The sequence below is a fragment of the Anas platyrhynchos genome, chromosome 11 (genome assembly GCF_047663525.1).
Source record: "Anas platyrhynchos isolate ZD024472 breed Pekin duck chromosome 11, IASCAAS_PekinDuck_T2T, whole genome shotgun sequence".
NCBI classification, from domain to species: domain Eukaryota; kingdom Metazoa; phylum Chordata; class Aves; order Anseriformes; family Anatidae; genus Anas; species Anas platyrhynchos.
In genome coordinates, this window is record NC_092597.1 from 13,861,025 (window position 1) to 13,886,583 (window position 25,559).

General features: G+C 54.2%; 1 protein-coding gene across 9 annotated transcripts in view; it reads left to right on the top strand.

The window, feature by feature from the left end:
* CPEB1 (cytoplasmic polyadenylation element binding protein 1) overlaps positions 1–25,559 on the top strand; it is a 35,169-nt gene that overhangs the window by 6,194 nt on the left and 3,416 nt on the right. For 3 of the 9 annotated variants that reach the window (XM_072043307.1, XM_072043314.1, XM_072043308.1), the window contains exons 3-9: positions 7,439–7,627; positions 20,961–21,187; positions 22,131–22,380; positions 22,631–22,744; positions 23,019–23,123; positions 24,067–24,203; positions 25,063–25,261. In XM_072043307.1, the coding sequence (XP_071899408.1) occupies positions 7,439–7,627; positions 20,961–21,187; positions 22,131–22,380; positions 22,631–22,744; positions 23,019–23,123; positions 24,067–24,203; positions 25,063–25,261 (1,221 nt within the window). Of the gene's footprint in view, positions 1–4,436; positions 4,823–6,415; positions 6,560–7,007; positions 7,180–7,438; positions 7,628–20,960; positions 21,188–22,130; positions 22,381–22,630; positions 22,745–23,018; positions 23,124–24,066; positions 24,204–25,062; positions 25,262–25,559 lie in introns of those variants that run through there. The other 6 variants (XM_072043310.1, XM_072043312.1, XM_072043313.1 and 3 more) reach the window with 6 other exon arrangements.

A 25,559-nucleotide genomic window follows, 5' to 3' on the forward strand; every position in this document is an offset into this window, starting at 1 on the left:
CTCATTCAGGTCCGTGGCATGCATAAGTGGTGCTTTTTCTGAGATTGTTGTACTGAGCTGGTTAGAAATTCTTGGCCCTTAAAACAGTGCTTGTCAGTGTTGCATCTGGCCTTGATGTGTTGGAGTAATAATAGAGGATTAAACCTAAAATAAAGGAAAATACACTCATTGGGTTCATGAGGGTTCTTTCTGGCTGCTTCATTGAAGTCTTAGCTATAGCCCTTCATATTCCATTTTTAATTGTGAATGGAGCACTTCCTAATTAATGTTGGCAAGTAAGCTGAGACATGACTTAGTTGGACATGTCTCATCCCACCAGAGCAGATACACCTGGTGAAGATGTAGGTTAGTTCTGGCTTTAGGTCTGGGCTTAGAGCTGGTGTAGCAATGCTGATTTACAGTGCTGTCTTCCAAAGCTCTTCTCTGAAGGACTGGCATGAAATGAACCTGCTTATGACCCTCTGCATGTAAATCTCTCTTGTCTGTCAGTTGCTGTGGTATTTCTTAGATGAAGTGGGGTCTTTCCTGTCACAGGGCTGCTGGGAGGTGGAGTCTTAATTGGAAAGTGGGTAAATTTCCCTTCTGTGGTGCTGAACTGTGTGCTTCAGGCTGTCAGCAAGTTAATTCTGTGGAAGACCTTCCTGTAGGACAAGTATGATGGTACTTCTCCATGAAAAAGGAGGCTTCCAGTTGCATGTTATTTCTGCTGTGGTGCAAGCAAAGTTGTGCTTTCAGGGAAATCCTAGTAAATGTTTCTTGTTCCTGCTTGGCAGGTGAGGCTTGTCTCCCAGGTAGGTGCTGACTGCTGGCACAGTGGTGATGCTGGGTGCTGCTGAGCCAGGGCTAGGAAGTGGCTGCCTTTGGTACCTTCACCATTTAATGGGAACATGACCTTTCCAGAAGCTGCCTCTGGGCTGCACAAGACACTGAAAATAAAGTAACCTGAGCTATCCTGGCTGGTTCAGTGACTACCAACTGCAAATATTTGGGTGGGCCAGCATTTGTCTGGTGCGTGTTAGCCCACCAGCAGTCCTGGCCTTGCCTCGTTAGTCTGCATTGGGACCTCTCCAGAGGTAGCGAGGGCCTGAATGCTGCAGTTCTACAGGTCAGTTCTCTGTTTTTGAGTGAGCAGGACAAGGCTCTGCTGGATCAGGGTCTCTTAGTGAGCCTGGCTGTTGGGTGGGTGGCCTTGCAGAGCTGTCCCTTGGTCAGAGCCAGGGACTTCTCATGTGGTGACTTGGCTCTGGGTTAAATCACTCCCGATGAACTTGTGAGCCTCTGGTGCTTTTACTCAGCGCAAGAACAGCTTGTGCATTGTGCATAGTAGTTAGGCTACATTAACATAAAGCTCATAGCTCCTGCAGTCCTCACTACTGCCTCAACTTAATGAGCCTGGAGATCCACCCTTAATGTAGTAGCTGTAGCAGTTAAAAGTACTGCCTCTGTTTGACTTCCTCTCTTCTGGTGGCAGGGCTTGGGGAAGAGATGTATTCCAGTAGGGAAACTTGTACTTTTAATCTGTTCATGGTCCCTCCAGCTTTTCAGTTGTCTTCCTCAGGTCAAACTAAATTTATCCTGGATTGAATGTGTGTTTAAGAAGCCCCATTCAGTCTTAAGAGGATTACACGTGGTGGAGGAGGAGGGACTGCAGAAGTTCACGACCTTTCACTAATGCTATTGGGGAAACACGTGTGGAGATGCCCTGCTTGGTGTGGTGAAGTGCACAGTGAGGCAGCACAGAGATGGCCATGGCATCGGGCTGAGCAATGTGAGACAACGAGCTTATTCAGGGCCCTGTTCCTGACACAGGTGGGGAGTTATCCAGGTGGCGGAAGGGACTGCCACTGAAGACTTAAGTGGGCATACCTAATGTTAAATCTCTATAAAGATCAGTTTGCAGTTAATGATAATCCTCGGTGAACTTAATTGCCTCGTCAAAATGATCTGAGCTGTCAGGCCCAGCCTGACACTGCAGTCGTTTATGGGTGCTTGCTCCAGGAGCTTCCCAAGCACAAGGCTTAGGTCAGGCCCAAACTGAAGGGTACAGTGCGGCAGCACGGTGGCTGCTGGCCATGAAGGCTGTAATTGTGGAACCTGTCTGGTTGCTTCCCAGACGGGATCGTGCGGTGCTTCAAAACACCTGCCTCTCTTCAGAGAGCACTGAATCAGTGTGAAAGGCAAAACTTCCTCAGCATGGCTGCGTCACACAGACATCAGCTTGTTGTGGCCCTGCATGCCACAGCTTCTGGTGTTGGTTCTTCCCAAAATGTAAAGCTAAAGTGTGTGCTCGCTGCTGGTCTGAGAAAGAACGTGAGTGAAGCCATTCTCTTTAGGTAGCTTTTGTTGCACAGCTGTTCAGGTGGTTTTCTTTGCCAGGCTTCAAAGCCTGGCCTTGTTGGCTACCAGATCTAGGTAGGAAAGCTTTTGAAATCCTGTCTGTTCTGTAGGGACAACTTCCAGCCTAAGTGGAACAGCGAGTAAAGCTTCTCTTTAGCCTTTGTATGCCCATTTGTTCAGCTGGCTAAAGGACTTGTTTCAACTAAAGGTGATATGGACTGAAAACAAGGGCTTGAAGTGGCTGTAGGTACCCCAAGTGTAGCTGTATGTTGTCTGTAAACTGACAGCCCATTGTTCAAAGGATTGGGGTATGCTTAAACTGCTTACTGTGGCTTGAGGTGCCAAGGTGAGCATAAAAGGCTGCTAGCTGAGACCCATCAGCCCTTAATGATTCTGGGGAGTTCCTTTAAGGAAAGCTAAAGGATGAATGCTGACCAAGACTAAATCAGCTTGTTGCCTGCCATCAGCTGCTGTTAATGGCATCCCTTGTTTAGCCACCGAAAAAAGTCCTCCCTGGTACTGTAATGTAAATGCCTCTGTCCTTCACTGCCCTGCAGCCACCAAGACGGAAACACTGGATAGATGGCACGGGGATGAGGGGAAAAATACTGTGGATGGTGACCCAAAGCATAGCACAGTGGTGCTTAAGTCAGGGCAAGCCTGTGGCTTGCCCCAAATAAGTGCCGGATGCCCTGGACACAAACCCAGGAGAGCAGAACGGGATGTCGCTGCAGATCCAGCAGGTTTCCTGAGGGTTTTGTGACCTGCTGTGCTGAGATGGTGTTTGGTTGTGCGGGTTTTGGGGCACTAGTGCTGTGACAGTCTCTCGGAAGTAGGTAGAGCAGTGAGCCAAAGTTGCAGCCCCTCTTAGTTTCTTAAATAGTTGGTTGCTAGCTGTTCAAGTGCTTGTGGTTACCAAAAGAAGTCAAACTCCTTCAGCTGACTGTGAAACGGTTCATGCAGCAATGAATTTCTCCACTTGAGGAGTTTTTCAGATTACAGGGAAGATGCTTAGTTGCGTATTAGAAAAACCTCTTGTAACTAGTAGGTTTATGCCTAACAAGAGCTTTCCTAAGCCCCTGATGATCCCCGGTGTACCTGAGGAATACAATTGGCTCATCCTCTACAGGCTTTCGCTCAAGATTTGTTGTAGTCTGCCTTGTACGCAAAATGTATTTGAGAAGCTTAATTTTCATGGATGCAGCTCCTAGCCTTTGAAACCGGAGGGATAAAAAGGTGTGAAAGGCAAAAGGGCGCTCCTGCTGTGAGCCGCCTTTCCGCTTGTGACCCGAAGGGCTTAGCAGGGTTCTCCTGGCCTCCTGCTTCTCTGGATTTGATCTGGAAGTTCAGAGCTATAGCTCACAATGCTGCTGCGCACAAAGATGCCTTGGAGCTGCATCTCTTGGTGAACAGAGCTCCTTCCGCTCTGTTTTCCAGCAGAGCTCTTATCCCTCCCCTGTGCCCACGCTTGTTTGTGGAGGGGCTTCCTCTGCATTCAGGCTCCACTAGAAATTAGTGTGTGGGAGGGAAGGGGGACCTTGCATGGCCACAGCAGCAGGAGGAGTGTTTGGTTTGTGTGTGCTTAACCATTCTGCTTCTTTCTTTTCCCCTCTGTATTTTCCCAGTTTTCAAGACAAAGCGTGCTTGCTGGATTTTAGCTGGCTTAGCAGGTGGCCTGCGTCTGGAGGATTTGGATGTCTGAAGCCTTGGTGCTTGCTTGTGTCAGTTTGCAGAACGAGTCTGATGGCACTGAGGGATGCTGCTGCTGTGGGGCAGGGCCTGGCTTGTGCTCGGCTCCTCGTGCTGCCTTAACCCCTCTGCAAGCTGCCTGCAGGCCGTGGTGCTTGGTGCCAGTCCTTCCTTGTCTTCTCCACTCAGGCTCAAGCTGTAATTTTCTAAATATTTTCCTGTTTGAAATGCCTGGCTGGTGCAGCCGCACTGCATACCAGATTGGGGAAATGAGCCAGGCTAAAACTAACTCCTGGTGGCGTGGCTTTAACCAGATCGGTTCCCCAGCCCAGCTTCCAGGGTGGAAGCTCATCTGCCTAAACTGGTGTGAGTGGGGAGGGAGTGCTGGGGTGGGGACAAGTGGCTGGGGCTTGCGTAAGCCTGCTGGTAGGGTTGAGCTGCAAGTTCAGGGCTGAGCCGCGTGGAGATGCACCTTGTGAAGAAGCCTTTGAAATGCCTTAAATGTGGGGCTAACATTTGAAGTCTGAAAAATGCAGCTTTCTGTCGGGGCGGTGGTGTGGAAAGCTGCCCAGCCTGTGCTGCCGTGCGCCCTGGCTCCGGGGACGTCCCGGACTGGTGGGAGGACGTCGCCTGGGAGAGCTGCTGAAACTCGCACGGGAGCGCTTCACTAAGGACCTGCTTCTCAGGATGCTGCTGAAACAAAACCCAACTGGCTCGGGCATGAGCCCAGCGCCGCAGCACGGCTCCCTCTGCCATGATGGTTGGGCTCCAGGGGCAACTCCAGGGAAAAACCCAGGTTGGAAAGATTTGGGCTGGTTCTCGGGGCTTGGAAAAGTCTGCGGCAAAGCATTTGGGCTGGGCCGGGCTGGGTCAGATTGCAAAGTGAAACTAATATTTGGTAGGCACGTACTTGCAACTGACTTGAGGTTGTGACTCTTCAGACTGGATTTCTGTAGGAAATTAATTCCTCCTGCCCCACATCCTATTAGTTTTACATGTGTGCCATTAACAATTGACTGTTTTGTAGCAAATTTCCATTCTCTGAGTTTGAAAATAAGCATTCCAGAAATCCATTTTAAATTCCCTTTTTATTTTTTTCCTTGATGACCCATATCTATCTTCCTCTGTGGCTGTTTGCCGTTAAAGGGGAAGCAGGCTTGTGCTGGCTGTTTGTTTCAGTTGGGAGAAGGTCTAATTAAGAAATGCTGGTTATCAAAGTAAATCCTGCTTTGTGTTTCAGCAGCTATGCCTGTAAACTGAATTGCAGAGAGCTTGTCTTCAATGTAGGTTGAAGTCGTCAGAAAGAAACAGCTCTGAACCCAAATCTGATTGGGTTCAGTTAAACAAAATAGCTTATTTCCTGAGAAATAGGGATAGTGAGGGAAAGCTGGCATGTCTGGCTTAGGATGCTGTGGCGTGAGCACTTTGAGTTCGTTCCTTATTTTCCTTATTTGTTAAGTTGTGGGTTTTCCAGAGGGGCTCTGGATGGGATTTGAGTTCTGCTGTCAGAAAATGCTTCCTGCTTGTGTTTGTGCTTGTCAGAACATCAGGTGTGATGGGAGTTGATGGTGGAGATGGTACAAAACCTGTGAGATCCTGCTCCCCAGGTGGAAGGTAGCCTCCTCCTGCCAGGGATGGGGACTCAGGCAGAGCACTTGTGCATTTCCATAAACACAGAAATGTTGCATATTCATATGGGCAAGTTATGGTTGCTGTGGGAACTGAGTTGTCTGAGCAATGTGCCTTTCTCCTCTCCTCCCTACAGCTGCATTATAAATGTTTTTAGGGCCTGTCCAAAACGAGCAATCCAAAAAGTGTACAGGAGGAATTAATGCAGTAAAACACCCAGCCGGAGATGCGGCACGATGCTTTCAGAGAAATACTCGGTGCTGTTACAGGCGCCTGGTAGCGATTTGACTGAATTGGTGCTACAGCTCGCACTAGCATACTAGGGGAGCAGGAAAAGCTGTGCGGATGCTATGCCAGCAGAGTACCATGGAGGATGCTGTGGCCAGGGAGGCAGCTGGTTGTCAGTGGGTACAGTTTTAGCTGGTTGCATCCCGACTGTGGTGTTTTAGCTCCTGGAAACAACTGCGGGGTGAAGGCAAGGGCCCCACCTCGGTGCCTGGCTGTGCTGGGTGCTGAGTGAGGACGGATGCGGCCGTGGGCGCAGAAAAGGAGGCCTGTGGAGGCCAGCAGGCTGCCTGGGGTGGCCAGGGCCGCACGTGAGGGATAACGTGACGGGCTGGAGTCGCTGAAGAGCCGCGAGCAGCGTGTGCGCGAGGTGCACATCTGATGGCACAGTGGGAGGGAAGGGGGCAGGGGGAGGAGGAGGAGACAGCTGCCACTGCCTGGAGCTGGCTTATAAATGCCCTCTGACTCAGATTTCGGGTAGCACGGCTGAGCATCTTGTGGTTTCATCAGCCCCCAGATCCCGCATTAAGCTGGAATTCGCAGACTATGAACCTGCTGCATTTCCTTAGGCTGTTGGCACGAGCTTAAACCGAGGCAGGAATCCGGCGTCTCCAGTACCGTAGGCTCGCACACCTCCCGCAGGGGAGGGGAGGGCTCAGGGCAGGGGGGGACTGGGCAGGCGGAAGGGAAATAGGCCATGGAAATTCCCGATGGGAAACGGGTCCTGCGCTCCCTACACCGATGTGATGTGCCCACGCGGACCGGACAGGGATAACGCGCTTCCCTCTGGGTAGCGGGGAGGGGGTGAAGGTTATCCTTGTTACTCAGTGGTAAACAATGCAGAGTCAGGGAGGCAGAGTGGCCAAGCTGAACCGAATAGATTATGCTAGCAGAATTGTGAAGCTTTGCATCGGGCTCTGAACTGGAGCCAGCAGCTGGAGGCTGTCCAGGACTAAAGTGTTTTTGGGTTTTGTGGGCGGAGGGAGGCGGGGACAGGAGAGCTGGGTAGCACTAAAACTAACTGTCTGCTGTCGCTGCTGCGATCGTCGTTGCTGGGGGGATCGCTGTCTGCTGCGTCGTGGAGCTCTGCTTTTGTGCTGCCTGGCTTACCGGAGCTGCACCCTTTTCCTCCTGCCTGCCGCCTTGTCTTTCGGGGGAATCCATCCTTTCTTCTTACCCCTATTTTGTAAGAGCTGATGCGGTTCTCTTGCATGGCTGAGTGACGTCACTGTCAGCACAGTAAGCATCAGCAGCCTGGTCACATGCTGACCCAGTCAGTAATGCAGGCGGGATAGGAAGGTGGAGGGGCTGAGGGGGGTGGGGGGCTGGTTTCTGGACATATGGTAGCCCTCCCTTTTGGGGTGCAACCGCTGGCTGCGGCGGCAGTGGCTTCAGAGCAGCGCCAGACCTGCCTTGGGGCTTAACGCTTCGGAAAACTCCTTTCGAAAGAAAAGCAGCCCTGAACTCTCAAGCTTCTGTTTGTTCTCAATCTGAGCAGACTTCCAGGACTCTGAAGAAGCAGTGGCAAGCAGGATGCTTTTCCCCACATCCACACAAGAGTCTTCCCGTGGCCTCCCCGACACCAACGACCTGTGCCTTGGCCTGCAGTCCCTCAACCTGACAGGGTGGGACAGACCCTGGAGCACCCAGGACTCTGATGCTGCAGCACAAACCAGCACACAGTCCGGTGAGTGACACATGCAGCAACAGTTGCTGGATTCCTTTTTTTTTCTGCTCTTTTAAAGCTAATGCAGAGCAATTGCTTGTGTAACAGGGTGCTGGCAGTTTCCGATGGGGGCTTGTCGCCCCGTAGTGCTTGTGTAACGTGGTGGCAAGGGCAGGGTTGAGTTGGGGAGGCTGTGGCTGGCTGTGCCACAGCCCCCTCTGCTCTGCTGTCAGTTCACTGCAGGCAGAAGTGCCTGGGCTTATCTTTCGCTGTCGCTGTGACGCTGCTGGAGGAATAACGCAGCCGAGAGAAGAGAAATCCTCTCCCTGCCACTGCATGGAGTGGGTGGGGGGTGTGGTGCTAGGGCACTGAGCCACGCCGCCTGCGAGCGCAGCCCAACTTCGCTCCGGTGGCCGGAGAAAATCCCCAGCGGCAGGCAGGGTGCGTTGCAGCCGGGTGTTTGCAGAGAGACCCCCTGCCTGGCTGCGAGAGTCCCGGTGGCAGTGCTCGCCCCTGCGCAGCAGCAGTGCTGGCTGCACGACTGCCTCTGGGGTGTGGTAGGTGCAGCCAGCACCTGGCAAACTACTTCAGCCTGGAGGATTCAGAGGGAGCCTTGCCTGGCTGGAAGCATTGGTCCGCTCCGAGCAGCGAGCTGGAGGAGGTGCAGCAGAATGGCTTCTCGCTTGAACCCCTGTGGTCCGGCGCAAACCTATGTGATTGGCAGGGTGTGGGCTTGCAGCTGTGCTGCTGGCTTCCCTTCCCCCAGTGCTGTGTCCCCAGCTGGGATGGGATGGGGAGTCTTGGGGGTGCAGGGCACTCCCCAGCACCACGCAGGGCTCAGTTAACTCCTACAGAGGTACCGGCTTTCTCTGTCAAACCGTGTGTGCTCAGGATGAGGAAGGGGCGCCTTGTGCACAAACTCAATGCAGCTCCCTGTCGCGGGGCAGGGGGTGTGGTGGAGAGGGACATGTTCATTTCCCAGCCTTGTGGGGCTGTAAGGACCAGCTTCTCCAGCGCTGGCGTGCTCATTCAAGTATCAGTCCATGGAAAGATCTAGTGCTTTGGCAGAGTTTGTACAAGTTCAGCCTGGTTGCTACAGAAACTCATCCCTTTATAGCAGCACGCTGCTGCTTTGTTAAAAGGGTAGTGCATCTCTGCGCAGACTTGGGTGACACAGGAGGCCCCAGGCATGAAGTTGCTGCTGACAGGAATGTAGATAGCCCCTGGGCAGTGCCAGGTGGGTGTCTGGGGGGGGGGCAGGGGGTGCTGCAGACCACCTCTGATGCCCAGCTGTTTACACTGTGTGTGCTCTGAGGGGGTGCTGCCCCTGGATAGGAAGAGCTGAACTTTTGGGACACAACACAGCATGTCACTGCATTGGTCATAAAAATTGCTTGTGGGGTGGCAGAGTTTTTAAAATGACAGTTTTGTCAGCGCAGCTCGCTCAAGTTCCCACATCCAGTTCCTGCAAGACAGAGCTCATGGGCCCTAGGGCAGGCAACCAGGGTCTGCTACGGTCGGGCTGTGGTTGCTGTATGAAACCTCCAGCACATGGTCCTCTGGGTTTCCCTGAACAAGCCAGGGAACACCACGCTCACTGTGTGTCCTGTAGCTGATTCACTGCCAGCTCAACCCCCGCTGAAGCATGGCGGGGGGATGGAGGAATGGGAGTTAGCGGTGCTGTGGGCTGGACAGATGCCTTAGAACAGGCTGTGTGCAGAGCCCCTTATGGCAGCCAGCAGACTGTAGGGCCCTGGGCTGTGCTGTAGGACCTTAATGTAAAGGATCACTCAAAGGAGGCTGTGCTGGTGCTGAACCATCCCTCCAGCACTAACCATGCCATGCAGGGCTGGGTCGTAGTGCTGCAGAACTGGGGCTGTCACACACTGGGGTGGCTGCTCCATACTGGTGTCCCAGCCCCACCTGATCTGGTGCGGCCATCCCGAGCTCTCTTGGCCAGCTTCCTGCCAGGCTGCGTTGGCAGAGGTGCAGACATCTCTGCAGCGCTCTGCCAGGCAGGCAGCAGCGCTTGCATGAGCCTGTGGCAGGCTTCTGTGTGCCGCAGGTTGAGCTGCGTAGATTGGTGCTGGGGGATGTGTGCCCTTCCAAGGGCAGGGGGCTTCTGGTTTTGTAAGGGAGGTGAATTTGGGGGGTGATGTGAAGGTGCTGTGGTGATCTCCCTGCTAGCAGAGTCTGTGCCCCTGTGGATTGCAGTGTCTTGTGCTGGAGCTCCTGTCACAGAGGCTTGGGAGGAGCAGTGGAAAGGGGCTGTGCCTGGGTGGCCTGCATCCCCTGGGTGCTTTTGGTAGCAGCAGCTGTTGGGAGGTGGCACCCAGCATTGTCTGGAGAAGACTTTCTCACTTTCACTCCTCCTATTCCCTTGGTATAGGAGGTGGGGATGACTGGGGCATAAACCAGCCCAAATGCAGCTGTGTTGCTTCCCTGGAGGAGCCTCAGGCCTTCAGAGCACCCCAGCTGTATGGTTGGGGTGTTCTGAGGCTGCATTCTGCCTGTCCATCCCACCCTCCCTTCCAGGATGTGCAGCAGCTAGGCCGGGCATGCTCCTGGGCCTGCCCAGTTGTTCCAGTCCTGCTCCAAGCGCTGTGGGGATGGTATTTGCTCACTGGGGAGGTGAAATGTTGGGGTCTGCGTGCAGCTGTGGTACGGCTTCAGCCTGCCTACGCCTCCTGGGGTTGCAGAGCCGCGGCTGCCTGCTCTGCCAGGGCCCTAGAGCAGCAGTGTGAAGCTCCAGGGGAGGAGAAGCCATGTAGCTTGGGAGCTCCTCTCTGGGTGGTGGAGGAGCACTCCTGGGGCTGTGAGCTGTGCAAATCTGAGAAGCTAGCGGACATTCGTGGGTGGCCTGACCATGCTGTGGCTGAAAGGAAGACATAGGCTGGGTGCTTCCATGTCTGCGCACTCCTAGCACCCGGCATTGCAGCTTAGGAGGCTGCATGAGCCTGCTCCCCAGGGCTGGGAACTCTTTTGGGGGTGTTCTGCAGGCAGGCGAAGCTGTGTCAGGGCTGGGCAGTCTCTAGGGGCTGGGGAGGGATGGTGCTGCTGGCACCCAATGCCTTTGGAAGGTTCCAGCAGTGACTCAGCTGCGCAGACCCATGGGGAGGTGGCTGGAAGGGTGGAAGTGCAAAAAGGAGGAGAAAAAAAAAAACACAAGTAACAGTCAGGCTAAAAATACTGCTGATGTGGTCCCCTGCAGTGCCTGTGCTTGAGCACTGACGAGCTGGGACCTCCTCTGCTGCCTGTCGTCCCTGCCAGCGCAGAGCTCGGAGCTGAAGGGGAGGACCCGCTGGCTGCACACCCTCCTGGTGTCACCTTGCGCACCCAGGGTGGTGGCATGGCACAGCAGGACCCGGTGCCACACCAGAGGAGGCCAGGGTGCGGTGAGGCCGGTTTGTATGCTCCAGTCCTGCCTCTGTCCCCCTTCCCAAAGGGATGCTGGAATGGCTGTGCGGGACCGGGCTGTTATAATGCGCCTTCCTTCTCGGTGTAGCACCGTAATGCACTGAGGACGTGTACTTAGCCCTTGAGAGCGTGCCAGACGCACTGCCAGCCCCTGAAGCTGGTGTCTGGAGAGAGCCTCCCCGGGAGGCAGCAGCTGCTGCAGGCTGAAGCTGCCTGCATTTATTGGCTGTAGGAGTGAACTGCTGTCTCATAGCTGGGAAGGCACATCAAACCCGCTGCTGCCACTAGATCTGTCAGGCTGGAAGTACTTCATCGAGCCCCAGAAAGCTGCTCGGTGGCCTGGGGAGGGGCTTTTGCAGGAAACTGGCCTGAAGCACTTCCAGTGCTGGCATCCCAGCTGTCTTTCTGGAGGCAGCGTTTCCCCTTTACAGCATCCCAGCAGCGGGCAGCTGCTTGCCTCAAGACCTCTGTGTTCCTCCCTCTGCAGGGGCAAGGAAAGGGTAAGAGGCAGCAAGGCAGGACTGCCCTCAGTGGCATCCTTTATCCTTCCTGTTCCTAAAGGAGCATGAGCAAATGGGGTCCTGTTCCAGTTCTTGCCCAGACAACCAGTGACAGCAGTGTGGATTTCACGGATCCCTCACCGCTGTTCTGCCTGTGTGCCAGCTGCTTGGTCTGGCTGGCCTGGTCTGCCCTATATTGGTTAGTCTCAGCCTCCCTATGTGGGACAGGCAGGCTCGCCCACTGGGAAATCATCCTAAAACCAGTCTGTTAATGTGAAGCTTGCCACGGTACCAATGCACTGGAGGAGCTTTCTGTCCTGTTCCCTGAGCTGAGTGTGGCCTCCATAGGCTCTAACACAGGTGTGAGCAGTGCTTGGTGTCGGTTTCAGACTTCTTTGTTCTGCTCATGTCCCTGTAAAGAGAAGGAGCTTGATCCTTCAGCCCCTCTTCAGAGATCTGCAGCCTTAGGCTTTTTGCTGAGCACTGGCTCTGGGGGGAACGACTGCCAGAGTGTTTTCAGGAGGATCAGCTCTGCTCTGCAATGTCACTCTTGTTGTTCCCTTGCCCCTAAATAAGTTCTGAACGCTGCTATCAGTGTCTTGGGAAACTGCTGATGGTGGCCTTGCCTCCTGGAGGCTGGGATGCTGTCTTTGGGTGAGAACAGCCTGATCAGATGTGCAATTCCAAAATGTCCCTGAATTCTTAAGCACCACCATGAGGCTGCTGGTGTGACAACAGACTTGAGTTTGGTCTTGGATCCTTTCAAGAGGGGCTCCCAGTTCTACCGCTTCCCAGAGCACAGCAACTTCTTTCCATAGTAAGCGTGGACGTGCTGGTCATCTGTGGCTGCTTAAAGCCTGCTGGGCCAGGGCTGCGGGCAGTCTGTGTGCTACCTGGCAAGGAGATGGGGCCTCTCTTAGGAGGCTCTAAAGCCTGCAAGGCAAAAGCCTGTCATCTTCTGAGGGGAGGATGTGTCTTTCAAGACACAAGACCTGTTGCACAGGAAGAAGCGTGGCTGTTTCCATGGACTCCTAGCCTTTCTTCCCAACAACAGCAGGAGGGACCTGCACGCTGCTCCCCCAGGACCAGCTATTTGCAGACTGTCTTCAAAACACTGCATCTCTGGTGGCAGGCACCTGGGAAAACACCTCCTCCAGAGCTGGTTAGCTTTGGCAGAAGGAAGCAGGAAGCACCCCTCTTTCTGCAGGGTAATCCAGACTCCTGGTGTGTGCCATGGCTGCAGAGGAGGTTGGTGAGTGTTGCTTATCAGTCTGGGGTGGTTGCTAATGAGCACGACACAGCAGGTGCTGCCCTTCTTACAGGGCCGGAGCTGCTGGCTCGGAGTGCTCAGCTGCAGAGCTCGAGGAAGACCCTGGAGGGACAGGATCTGGGTGAGGAAGTCCTCAGGGCATCCATTCTGTTTAATTTGCTGCTGGGCTAACCTGTGCTGCAGCACGGTGCCAAGTGCCCGCTCCCAAGCAGGGCGGCAGCTTGGTACAAACAGCTGCAGTGCCTCATATGTGGAGATCAGTTATAATAACACAATAAAGGAGGATGTCCAGTTTTCCAAGCTGGAAGCTGGCCTGCCTTGCAGGGTCTCCTGTGTGCCCATTGTACTACAGCGCTGCCTACACAATGGCCTGCCTAAAAGCTTGCCCCGTGCCCTCTTAGCTCCTGTAGGGCTTTTCTGAGGGCGTGCTTGGTGTGGATGCTTAATGGGCACTTGTTTCTTGAGGACATCTCGGTAAGGGCTGATCACATTCCATGGGCTGATTTCTCAGCTGCTGGCCAGAGCTGGCTGTGCTGAGGAGCAGAGAGCCCGGAGCACTTGATAGCTGCAGGCTGTTTGTGGGGCAGTGGTGCTTGATCCTTAACGGAATAACTCATGTATCAAATAAGTATAACAAGTATCCAAGCTCCAAGTTTAGAATTGGCTTCTAATGGAAGCTGCTCTTAATCCGGCTTTTAGATCTTCCATTTGAGCAGCTTCTCCTAAACAGATTTTTTTTGCACTAATGTTGTAAGGCAGAAGATGCAAATAGGTGAGCAACTTGAACAGGAACCTACCCAGCATCTCTGCCTTCATCCAGCAAGAGCTAAAGTGGGTCAGGGCAGCCTCCTGGCTTGTGCTAGAGATGGCTTGCAGGAGCAGGCACGCCCCACCAAAAATCTCTTCCCTTGGTCCCTCCTGGGGAGGGAAGGATGTTTGAGTGTGCTCTCCAGAGCATCTGAGGGGCTGTTGCTGCTGCCTGGCCACTGAGCCTGTGGAGGTAACGGTGGATAAGTGTGGGTGCAAGGAAGGCACAGATTTCTCAAGCATCTGATCGTTGGTGGAGGTGTGGTGGAGAAAATGCTCCAGCACTGGCAGATCTCCACCCTTCATAGACAAGCTATCTGTTGCTTCATCGCCTGGTGATGCCGGTGTGTACAAATACATGGGGCTCGTGGAGCTTTCCTATAAGCTTTTGACACCAGACTGTAGTTTGAAGCGTGTGCCTCTCATCTAGCTGCTGAAATGAGCCTTACAAGTGTCTCCTCCCAAGGAGAGCATCTGAGCTGCTCCTTGGTGGCTCTGAGCTGCCCCAGGCGACTAGCAGCTTAGTCTTTTTTTCCACTGTGATTGATATTGGAGGTGGTGGCAGGGTGTTTCAGATGTGTGCAAGCTCTGGCCTGGGGTAAAATTCATCCCCAAAATTGTGCCAATCAAATGAGGGATAGGACAGACAGGTTTTCTTCCATCCCTTGTGCTGCTAGGTGTCTAAGCAGTGGCAGGGCTGCTTATTGCTGGGCAGAGCGGGGTATCAAAGTCTGCCTGCTGCAGCTCATCTGTGGTAACGTGGTAGCTCTTCAGAAGAAGTCCCAAGTGTGTTTTTATCTCCTTGCCTTGTTACAAACCCTGCAGTGTGTGCAAGGCTGAGTGTGTTCACGTGGAGCTGCGTGAGGGTGCTGCTGGAGGGCGGCTGGTCTGAACCTGCCTGCCTGTGGGCTCAAGGTAAATCGCCTTCTCCAAGACCCTGCATGGGGAATGGCACAGACTAGGGAAAGGAATGTAGCCCAAGGGGGGCTGAAGAAAAAGAAACACTAATTGGGCCAGCACCATGTCCCAAGGCCATGGAGAAATGCCCGGCTCCCCTCCTTGTGTGCCATTTCCCAAAGAGGCTTGCATTTGGGGCAACAGCCTGTTTTAGTTGTTCTTCCTTTGCCCAGAGGGGTTTTTCCAGCGTGCTGCTCCTCCATCATTCTCCAAAGAGCTCTCCTTTTCCTAAAGCTGGTATCCTGATCGACTTGACACCCCACAAACTGTGATACAGCTGAGCAGTGAAAATGAGTCAGCTTCAGCCTTGTTATCACGGAAACTAACACATGCTGCGGAGTTTGCACCCTGGACGCTGCAGCAGATAATTGAGAGGAGTTTAGTACTTAAATATAGAAGTGTTTGTTCTTGAGGCTTGCAAAACTGAAGCTTGTTGTGCAGAATTTGACCTGAATATGTTGGCTTTTAAATATCTCTGGGACTGATACATGTTAAACCTTGCTGTATTTCACTGTTCTGATCTCTTAAGACGAATGCAGTTGTGGCAGTCTGCTTAGTGAATGCAATTACCTGTGCGCTTCTAAAATCCTGAATCATGTTTTAGCTGTCCTTGCTGATTTTACATCTACCTTGGGCATCCATTTTCCCCTCCCAGAAACATCGTAGTAAATTCCCTGCCTCAAGAAGCAGTTAAGCTCGCTGCCAGCCAGGTCCTGCTCACTTGGAGCAGGAGGAGGACCTGTGCTCTCAAATGTTAATGCAATAAGCTTCTGTTCCTGGTTCTGCTGCTGTTTCCATTTTTCAGGGCACGCCGGGGAAGTGACTTACCATGTTGGTGCCAGAACCAAGAATAGACCTCAGGTGTCCTGACTCTAATTCTGCGGTTCAGCTGTGGGATCATGCTGCTTTTTTCTATTCCCTTGCCCCTTCTTAGCAAACCAGAAATAGCTGCCTGAATATCCTCAGTTCTTCTTTGTCCCAAATGAAGAATCCGTCAGGGCAGAGTTCTTCTTCTTCTGTAGTTAGGAAACAATAAAAAAAAAAAAAAGCTGTGCAATAGTTCTTGATTGCCAGTAGTAACTGCTGTCTAAAGTGGATTGTTGATCACATCTGCTGGTCTGGGCTCTACTTTTCTTGAATGTTGGCATTTGGTTCAAGATGACTGAGACTTGTGATGTGTAGCTCTGTGCCTCTGCCTTCACGTAGCTCTTCTCATAACAGCGGTGACTCTGCTCCATCTGGAGTGATGGGAGCATAATGGAAGGAGGAGGATTTCAGCAAGACCTCAGGAGGTATCCAGGCTGCTGCTCTGATCAGTAGCACTAGGTCTTGCTCAGGTGAGCTCTGAACATTTAAGGCTGCAGCTCTCCCTTGTCCATTCCAGGTACTGTCCCATTGCTTCTGTGCTTAGGAGGACGGATTTTTCTTTTGCCATTAGCAGTTCTTTGCAGATTTTACCTGTTTCGCTGTGATCCTTTGTAACTGCAGGCCTGCTGGCTCCCCCAGGCAGCACAAGGTGCCACGGATGTAGGTGAGAAGTGCAGAAACCCCACACGAGGTTAGTTTGGAGTATGGATCTCCCCTTTCCTGTGCTGAGCAGGCCAAGTTCTAAGCAGCTTGGTGCTTGTTTGTGGTGGAGGGGAAGAACTCACCCTGGCAGCCTGTCTGGCTGTGTCTCTGCCGTAACTACAGAGACGTTGGCTGTAGCTGTAGGAGGTGGTTAAGGTGCCCGTTTGCCTTTCAGACATGCAAATGTTTCTCATGCCATGAAGCTGCTTCGTGTCTGTAGGAGGTGCTGCTTTTTGGCTGACTAAAACAGTCAGCCTGCTCCCACCCCACACGGGTAGAGTCTGGCTGGGCGGTAAAAACTGCAGACAAGCTGTTTTTCTGGAACTGCAGCAGGCTATTGTTTGGGACATCAGCCTTTTTTCCCCTCTACAAGCTTATTTGACGAATGACAAAGAAAACTGCACTGTGTTCAGTCTCCAGGGCCTTGGTCACGCTGCTTCCCTCCTCCGCCGCCATGCCCCAAATGTGCATGCAGCTCTGCAGCCTCTGGGCACGGCAGGTGTCACCGAGTGGAAGCAGAAGTGCTGTGGCTCTGAAAATCATCTCCTCTGCTTCTCCTGGTGAGTCTTCCTATTGATCTCTTCATCCCTGCCTCCACAAGGAGATCAGGGCAGGGGGCAGGCTTGCAATGTGAGTAGTGTTTGGAGATTGAAATGTCCCTGCCTCTACCCTTGCTGGTGGTGCCAGCCAGCAGAAGCGACCATCTCAGCGTTGTTGACCTGCTTGTACAAGTTCTGGTCCCTTCTAAACAGGCTTCCTCCAGCCCTGCAGCGAGCTTTCAAAGGCTGAAATATGTATTCAGAGCACGACTTCAAAAAGTGGGTGCCTGTGCTCATCTAGCACTCGGTGCCACTGCCAAAAGCGGTGTCTGACTGCACGCACATTAAGCATGCAGGTGCCAGACGTTGCCTGTAATGCAGGAATCTGGGGCCTGGCACGCTGCTCGGCAGAACGGGAGTCTCTTGTGTGCGTGCACGCTGCTACCCACACTTATGAGGGGGCTGAGAGCAGTGCGTGCTGCCCCGTGGCAAACTTCTTCTCTGGGGAAGCTTCGGCTGCTGTTCCAATGGTTTGGGGAAGATCTTGAGCAGAGGGATGTGAGAAGTGTGATGTGAGTGCCCTTGCTCTGGGCAAGGCTCTGTTTCTGGGTAAGTTGCCTTGAACAGACGCACCACGGGGCAGAGGCGCTGCTCTGCTAGCAGCTGTGTGGAACGTGCTGTTGGCTCCTTCTGCTGGGTGGTCTCCTGCAGCCCAAAGCTGAGGCCGGAGTCCTCGAGGACAGCTTAATGGTGGCAGGGCTCTTTGTCAGCTCGAGTCACTGGGAATAAAAATTCAGTGGCTGCTCTGTCTCTAGTGTTCTGCTTATCTTAAGGTCTTATTCAAGGCAGTAAAGCGTCATTTGTCATCAGCGTAGCGGTAAGGTGGTTTATTTGCCCAGAGTCCTTCCCTGAACTGCTGGCAGTGGTAAGCCTGGCTGCTCAGGGCTCATCTTTACAGCCATTTCTTGTAAAATAGGCTTGGTCAAAACTACCAGGAAGGTCTAATCCTTAAGTGGCTGTAAATAACAGTATGTGGGGAAGAAAGCCATATGCTTCAAGATCCTGAGCAGGTGCTGAAAATCTTAAATTGTAAATCTAACTGGAGCATGCAAGGAAAAAAGCTCTTCTGAGTCTGGCTGCGTTGGGTGTTGGACACCTTGCTGCTGGGGCTCCTTTCCCAGGGAGCACACTGAGAACAGCAGCTTGTGCTGGGGGAGTTGTTGGTCTGAGATGGAGTGGGCTCATGTGAAATATGGCTGTAAGTAGGGCCAAGAGATGACTTGGGGTCTGCAGGACAGGGTTGGATGAAAGTTAAGCCTGGCCATGGCTGTGGGCTGTGTGGCTGCACACTTCTGCTGTGAAATGTGTGACTTGGGTGTGATGGGCCTGAGATGCTTCTACCTCTTGGGGCTCTGGGATGATGCAGGAATTAAGAGGGCACACTGCAGCAGCAGCATCCTGATGGCATTTACTAGGGAAAAACAGGACTGGATCTTCCAATGCTCATTCTCTAGAGAGCGTCCTGAACGCCTGCGATCTGGAAGAGTGCCACGCGGGTGTCGAGACTGCTCCACAGAGCTCTTAAATCTGTCAGCGTTTGGCTGACGTGCTCGGAGATGGAGCATGCTGGCTCCGAATTCAGTCATTAAAGCTGCAGCAGTGAGTCAAAAGTCAGAGCGGAGTTTCTATTAAAAGCTACTGGTTTTGCTGTCCCCTGCAAAGGAGAGTTGGCATGTGCCTCTCTTGCAGCTCTGAGCGGTGGCCTGAAAAGTTCCAGAAGCTTTCTGCCACCCGCTGTGCTCTGGATGCCGGGGCTGCTGTGTGAGCAGGTGGAAGGGAATCGTGTGGACCCTTAGGCTGGAATTTCCCATATAAGTGTGAAAAATACTTGATTGTTTGCTTTTAACTACTTAGACTAAGAAAAAAGTGGTCTGGTGTCTGCTGCTCCTCTTCAGGATCTCCAGGGATGCTCCTGACACTGGAGATTGCTGATGCGTCTTGCTTATGCACTAAAGATAGTTAAAGTCTCCTCTCCTGCAGGCTCCGTGTTTGGGAGGGGAGATGAGGCAACATCCCTGGATGTCTTGAGTGGTCCAAATGACTTGAGGTTCTGTTGGGGTGGGTGGCCTTTTCTGGTGGGTCTTTCCCCAAGGAGGGAGCTCAGCGGGTGACCCTGCCAGCAGGGAGCTGTGTGAGTGCTCCAGGTTGGTGGAGGGGTGCAGCGAGAAACAAGATCTGGTCTCCAGTGCGGATGTTTCCTAGGCTACCTGCAAGGGCTGGCTTCAGGGGATGCAACCTGATCGCTCAGTGAGCATGAAGGAGCAAATGCCGAGCCTGGCTGGCAGCTCTTCCTCCCTGTGAGCAGCTGTAGGTGCCGAGATAAGCCCTCGGACTCACAGGGGCATGGGGGTCTCCCACAAGCTCAGCATAGCCCGTGGCTGAGTGCTGCCAGTGGGATCTGTCAGAAAGCTGCTGGGGTGGCTGGAGTCCATCTGCATTAACTGCAGGATGCCAGCGCTTCCTGGCCGGAGGTCAGGGGTGGGTCGGTTGTAGCCAGCGTGGTGGTCGGTGCTGGAACTCAGGTGCCCCATGCTCTTCAGAGACCTGAGCACTCGATCCCTTTAAGGCCAGCAATCCTGCTTCTTGCAGACGCTGCTTTCGGCCTCATTGTTTTTCTATTTCTAGCTGCAGTGACATCCCAGCAATCCTGGGAGCAAATGTATAAGCTGCAGCCGTAGCAAGCCAGCACGGTGGCGGGGATGAGGGTGACACTACCGATAACCCCATAACACCTCTGGGGGCTGCTGATGTGCCCATGACCCCTTGCTGGTGCGACCTGTTTGGGGTTCTGGTCCCGAACCTCTGAAAGCAGTGCTGTAGCCAGGAGAGGAGGCACAGGACTGTGTTGGCTGCTAGCTGTCAGCACAATGTTTGTAGCACTCCGGGAGTGCCCACCGCACACGGGGTCACCGCGGGGCTGCTTGCTGACCAGTACTATGAACCCACCGAGCTCGGCGGAGGAGGGTGTCAGTGCTGGAGTGTTTGTCAGCTGTGAGGCTTGGGCCGTGGGATCAGCTGCTTTGCTTTGACTCTTGTACTGTTTAGTGACTAATCAGATTTTTGAGCCTGTTTAACAAATTCAGCTGTCTCCCTTGAACAATACGCTGGCTGTATTTTTAAACACATCACGTGGCTTCAGAGAAGTCGGCGAACCAGCGTAGCGCAGCTCGCCTGGGCTGGGAGATGCTCTGCCCTGCTCTGTGCTGCGACGAGGAGGGAGCAGTCTCCTCCCCGGCTTCAGCCGTCTGCAATAGCTTTCCCTCGGCTTCCTGCTGCTTGCAGGGCTGCTCCGCTCGAGCTCTGCAGACAGTAAGTACTGCCGAGGCTTCCTGTGGCTATGGGGTCGGTCTGGCTTCTGCTGGTTCGTCTGTGTGTTGGGGAGAGCTAAGCAGATATTTGAAAAGCTCCCCGTGACCTTACCCTGCAGATGGTCTCTTTCCAAGTCTCCTTTTAGCACAGCGCTGAGTTCAGTCCTGTGCCACAGCTGAAATGGGGGAAGGAAGAGGTCTGTGCTCTTGCTGGGGAAATTCTTGGGGATAAAGCTCCACAAATGCAGGGAGGTGCTGTGGATGGAGCTGAGAGCTCCTGCGGACTGGCTCTGCCTCAGATGCCTCGGACCTGCCTGTGCCTGGCTGGGTTTTCTGTTGCTGTTTTGAAGCTCCTCACTGCAGTGTGAGGTTAGAGGTGCCAGCTCCCAGCAGGCGTGGGGCTTGGGGCAGATACATCCCAGTGCTGCGTGTACCCTCGACAGCTCTCTGGCACTGGGGTGACACCAGTGTCCAGCGGCTGTAGTGCGCCTCAGTGTGATAGCACTTCTTCTAACGTCTGGTTTGGGCAGCATTTTAGACTCTCCTCTCCTGAAAACTTGGGTTAAAACCTTGTGAGGCTGAGGATATCGTGTGTATCCCGAACTTGCTTTGCTGAAAACCGAAAGCTTCAGGGCAGGCTGCCTTGTCTCGCAGCCTCTGAATAATTAAAACCGTTTCTGAATGCTTTGCTCTTGTCATTTGATTTGGGGACGTGTTCAGCTTGCTGAGACTTGTTCCTCTTGTCCAGAGCTGGCTGGAGCCGTGCCCCCGTGGGATCCCACGTGGGTGGGTCAGGCCCCGCTCTTCCCAGCCTGCCACCTCCCTCCCTGCCCGCATGCAGGGTGATGGCACCCGGCTTCTCCTGGGCCCTGCCCAGGAGGAAGGAGGCGTTGTGCTGCGGCACTGATGGGCTGCGTTTCTCTGCAGTTCTCAGCATGCTGAGTAACCCTCTGGGGAACGTCTTGGGGAAGCCCCCGCTGGGTTTCCTGCCACTAGACCCCATCGGCTCAGACCTGTCGGAAAAGTTTTCCACTCCGGCGCTGAGGAACTCCCGCCTGGATTCCCGCTCCCTCCTGGACTCGCGCTCCAGCAGCCCCTCCGACTCGGACACCAGCGGGTTCAGCTCGGGCTCCGACCACCTCTCGGACTTGATCGTAAGTCAGGGGCCTGCGCCTGCTCCCTGCAGCCTGGGCTCTGGTTCGTGGTGTCTCACTGCATTTCTGGAGAGCGTGGGAGATGTGTGGGGCTGCGGCCTGCCTGCTTGGGAAGGGAATGCTGAGGGAGCTGCCGTGCGTGCACTGATGCAGCTCTCCTGCAGCCCAGGGTTTGGAAGAAGGGCTGCTTGTGCAGTCCTCCCTCAGAAAAAACTAGCGGAATCCTTATTTTTCTTCTAAATGTTTTGCTGCTCTGTGCCTGCAGCCTTAATGGGTTAAAGCATCTCCCAGAGGGTCTGAGTGCTTGAGCTGGCGTGTGGCAGGGTGTGTGTCCTGCTTCCACCAGCGAGGTGGCCGAGTAGCGCAACTGCCTCTAGCCTGGGCTTCTCAAGCTGCTGTCTCTGCCTTTCATTGCCCTTCCCCTTTGTGTTCCTCCAGCACAGGCCTGTTTCTTCCACAGCAAACTGGGTCTAGCCTGCTTGTGCTCCCTAAAGCACAGCTAAATTTGGAAGCCGGCAAGCGAGGCGAGCGCCTGTCTCGGTGACCCAGTCTGCGCAGCTGGGTCCGCCTGCGTTGCAGTGTGAGCAGCAGCTCCGGGTGCCAGCAGGGTGCCCTGTGCTCCTGCACACACTGTGGGCTGCTCCTCCTCGGGATCGGAGTGTAAAGCCAGGGCCTCAGCTGCGCCTGGCTCTGCTCTGGCACTGCTGTTTCCTTAACTCCTGTGCGGGGTGGGGATTGGGATCTCCAGTGGCAGGCAGCACAGCTCTCCTCTGGGAAGGTCACCTCTTCCCCAGTGAGGTGAGGCAGTGGCTTTCCTGCCTTTGTCAGACCTCAGTCAGAGCAGGAGCATCCCCAGAGCCTCCCCTCCTGGTGTGGTGCATGACTACAAGTGCTGCGTCCTCCTGCTAGGAAGCTGGGTTTTAATGTGGAGTTTCTCTTGCAGTCAAGCCTTCGCATCTCCCCGCCTCTGCCCTTCCTGCCCCTCAGTGGGGTGTCAAGAGACCCCCTCAAGATGGGAGTGGGGTCACGGCTGGAACAAGATCAAGCGGCCTTGGCTGCAGTAACTTCCTCCCCAGCCAGTGCATCGAAAAGATGGCCTGGAGCTTCTGCGTGGCCTTCCTGGGATCTCCTGGACTCTCCAGAAGACCCCTTCAGTATTGAAAGAGAAGCCAGGCTGCACAGGCAAGCAGCAGGTAAGTCGGGTGGTGGGTCTCAGCAGGCTTCAGTGCCTGGTGGTGGCTTCTGGGAGGGGACCAGGTGGCCTGGCCTGAGCTTGCAGCAGCTCAGAGCTTCCATGCAGGCCTGCTTCTGGCTCCATGAGCTGGTGGAAAAACAGGCAGAGGCTGTTTGGGCAGCTGCCTCACTGCTGCAGGTCTGCTGAATGGGTAACAGGGGGGATGTGGTCCTTATGGTCCTCCTCTGAGTGCTGCCTGTTTGTCCAAGCTGTGAATGAAGCAACCTGCACCTGGAGTGGGCAGCTGCCTCCCCGAAACTACAAGAACCCTGTCTACTCCTGCAAAGTGTTCCTAGGTGGAGTCCCCTGGGACATTACAGAAGGTGAGCAGCCCACGGCCATGCACGCAGGCCTTGGGTTTTGGAATCTGGTGGGCTCCCATCCTCCCTGGGGTGCTGCTGCCAGCTCCCCTGCAGCTTGGGGGTAGGGAAGGAGCTGAAGCTCTGTGAAAAGAGCCACAACTCCCACTGGAGTTGCCAGCATGTGGTGGCACAGTGTGTGTACAGCTTGCTCAGGCCTTCAGGAGAGCCCTGTGGGGAGGTGGATGCAGGGGGGAGCCATCTGAGGGGGCACTGACTTCTCTCCTTCTGTGTGTAGCTGGACTGATCAACACCTTCCGTGTGTTTGGCTCACTGAGTGTGGAGTGGCCTGGTAAGGATGGCAAACACCCACGCTGCCCTCCCAAAGGTAATATGCCTAAAGGTAATAGCGACACGGTAGGGTTACTTTTTTCCCATGCTATGTTACAGCACGGATGCTGGGATGGTACGGCTGCATGCTGGTGACTGGATGGTACAGAGCACCCTAGGGTAAATGTCCCGCTCACACTGGGGTCAGCACCAGGGTTGCGGAGCACTGTCACCTCTAACCTGTCCCTAGCAGGGCTGGGTGGAAGCGTGGGGGTGCAAAACCCCTGTTTGGTGCTTCCAGAGCCCAGTGCGGGGCTGTCCTGCTCTGGTGGTGGCTGCCAGCCTCCTCTGCTGGTGCAGGCACCCAAGGCATGTGTGCCCTTGGTGTAAAGCACCCACAGTGAATACAAATGTGTGCTCACAGCAAGCTGCGGGCACCACTGAGTTGAACAGCCCCGTGGCTTACTCCTGTCTGAAATAGTTGGGCTGATGTGTAAGCAGGAACGAGTTACTGCATAACAAATGCGGTGGCTGGTTTGTAGCCTTGGCAGTGCCTACTGGCCTTGCTCAGCCACCAAAGCAATGCGAGGCACCGTGTTGGCACTGATGGTGGTGTACAGCTGTGTTGATGCTCCTGAGATGTCCAAAGTGTGAAGCTGAGCCTGCTCTCCTGCAGCCCGTGCTGTGTCTGTGCTGGCTGTGGCCACTTGATGTGTCTAGAGATGGCTGCAGGAGGCAGTGGCCCAGATGTCCCTGAGCGCGGTGACTTTTGATGGAGAGGAGCAGCCCTGTGCTGCAGGGGGCTCTTCCCCAGCACTGTGCATCAGCAGTGGATCCTGTGTGTGGTGCTTGAGCAGGAGTAACGCTGTCTCCCAAGAGGAAGGGTTGGGGCCTGCAAGAGATGCAGTGCAGATACTTTGGGTGCTATCAGAGTGTTTTTGAAGGTGTTTGCAAGCTGGAATGACCTTCCCCCCAGTGCAGCTCTAACAGTTGTTCCTCTCCCTTCATCTCTAAAGGATATGTTTACCTGGTGTTCGAGTCAGAGAAATCTGTGCGTGCTCTGCTCCAGGCATGCTCCCAGGACCTGCTGAGTCCTGATGGGCTCAGTGAATACTACTTCAAGATGTCCAGCCGCAGGATGCGCTGCAAAGAGGTGAGCAGGCCCATCAGTTCTGCATCCCTTTGTTTGCGGAGACACTTCCATCCCTCTGGTTCTCTATTAGACCTTGCCTGCTCGCGGAATGGATGGCTCCTGTGTGTGCTGCAGGCAGATATTTTGGATCTGCAGCTGCTGCCCAGCACAGCCCTGGCTGGCTGACCCATGTGCTGGAGGCGCTGCGGCAGCCAAGGGCTTGGACTGGCCCACCAGTGAGCGGGGCCTTAGCTGTAGATCAGGTGCAGCTGCACAAGTTTGTAGAGTTAAAGAATTGAGATTCAGGTCTTATCTAGACAGGCGCAAACTAATTGCACTCCAGACAGCTCTCCTGGTGTCTGGCTATTGGCAGCACTTTTGTGCCTGGTGATTTAGCTCTGGCAGAAGTTTCTCCTCTTCAGAACCCTATATCAGCTGTCTAGCAGATGGAAGCTCCTGTTGAAATTGGCAGTGGGTGGGTTGTTTCATCGATTCCTTCCAACAATAGGCTTCTGTGCAGGGAGGCATCTGACTGGGCTGTAAACATAGGTGCAGGCAGTAGGTAAAATTGGTCATGCCTGGATTGTTTGCTGGCTGCCAGCCCCAGCGGACTGGTGTTTCGGATTCCAGTTTGGCTGAAACAGAGCAGCATGGAGTGTTTGTGTTCCCTTGGCAGGCCCCAGCTCTACTGAGGTGTCTGGAGCTCCAGAGCTCATGCCCTGGATGTGGACCCTAAACAGCCATAACTGAAGGGGCATTTGCAGATCAGGGGTGAAGTCTTGAGGGCCTGGGTGGGTTCCTGCCCTCTGAGGGTACAGGATCAGCCCGGTGCTGGGATCACAGGCCCTTGGCCTGCTGACCTCCTTGTGTTTGCTTTCAGGTGCAGGTGATCCCGTGGGTGCTGGCAGACAGCAACTTTGTGCGCAGCCCGTCGCAGCGGCTGGATCCCAGCAAGACGGTGTTCGTGGGGGCTCTGCACGGGATGCTGAATGCAGAGGCCCTGGCAGCCGTCATGTATGACCTGTTCGGAGGGGTGGTCTACGCTGGCATCGACACGGACAAGCACAAGTACCCAATCGGTGAGTGCCACTCCTGCCAGGGAGCGCTCTGAGGAGATGTGCAGGCTGCAGCCATGCCCGTTGCTGGTTGCTTCCCAGGGTGCTGAGCTCTGCAGGACAAGCAGCCAGCAGGACAGACAGCCATCTGCCTCCACCTCTCTGGGAGCAGATGTCCAGCCAGCTTCTTCCACCAGCAGTGTTCCTCACCTCCTGGCTGCAGGGATGCGAGACAAGCCTTGGGGGTGCTGGCAGAGATGATGTGCCTGGCACCTTCCAGTTCCCAGATTATTCTGCAGCAGCTCAAGGTTTTTAATGCCTC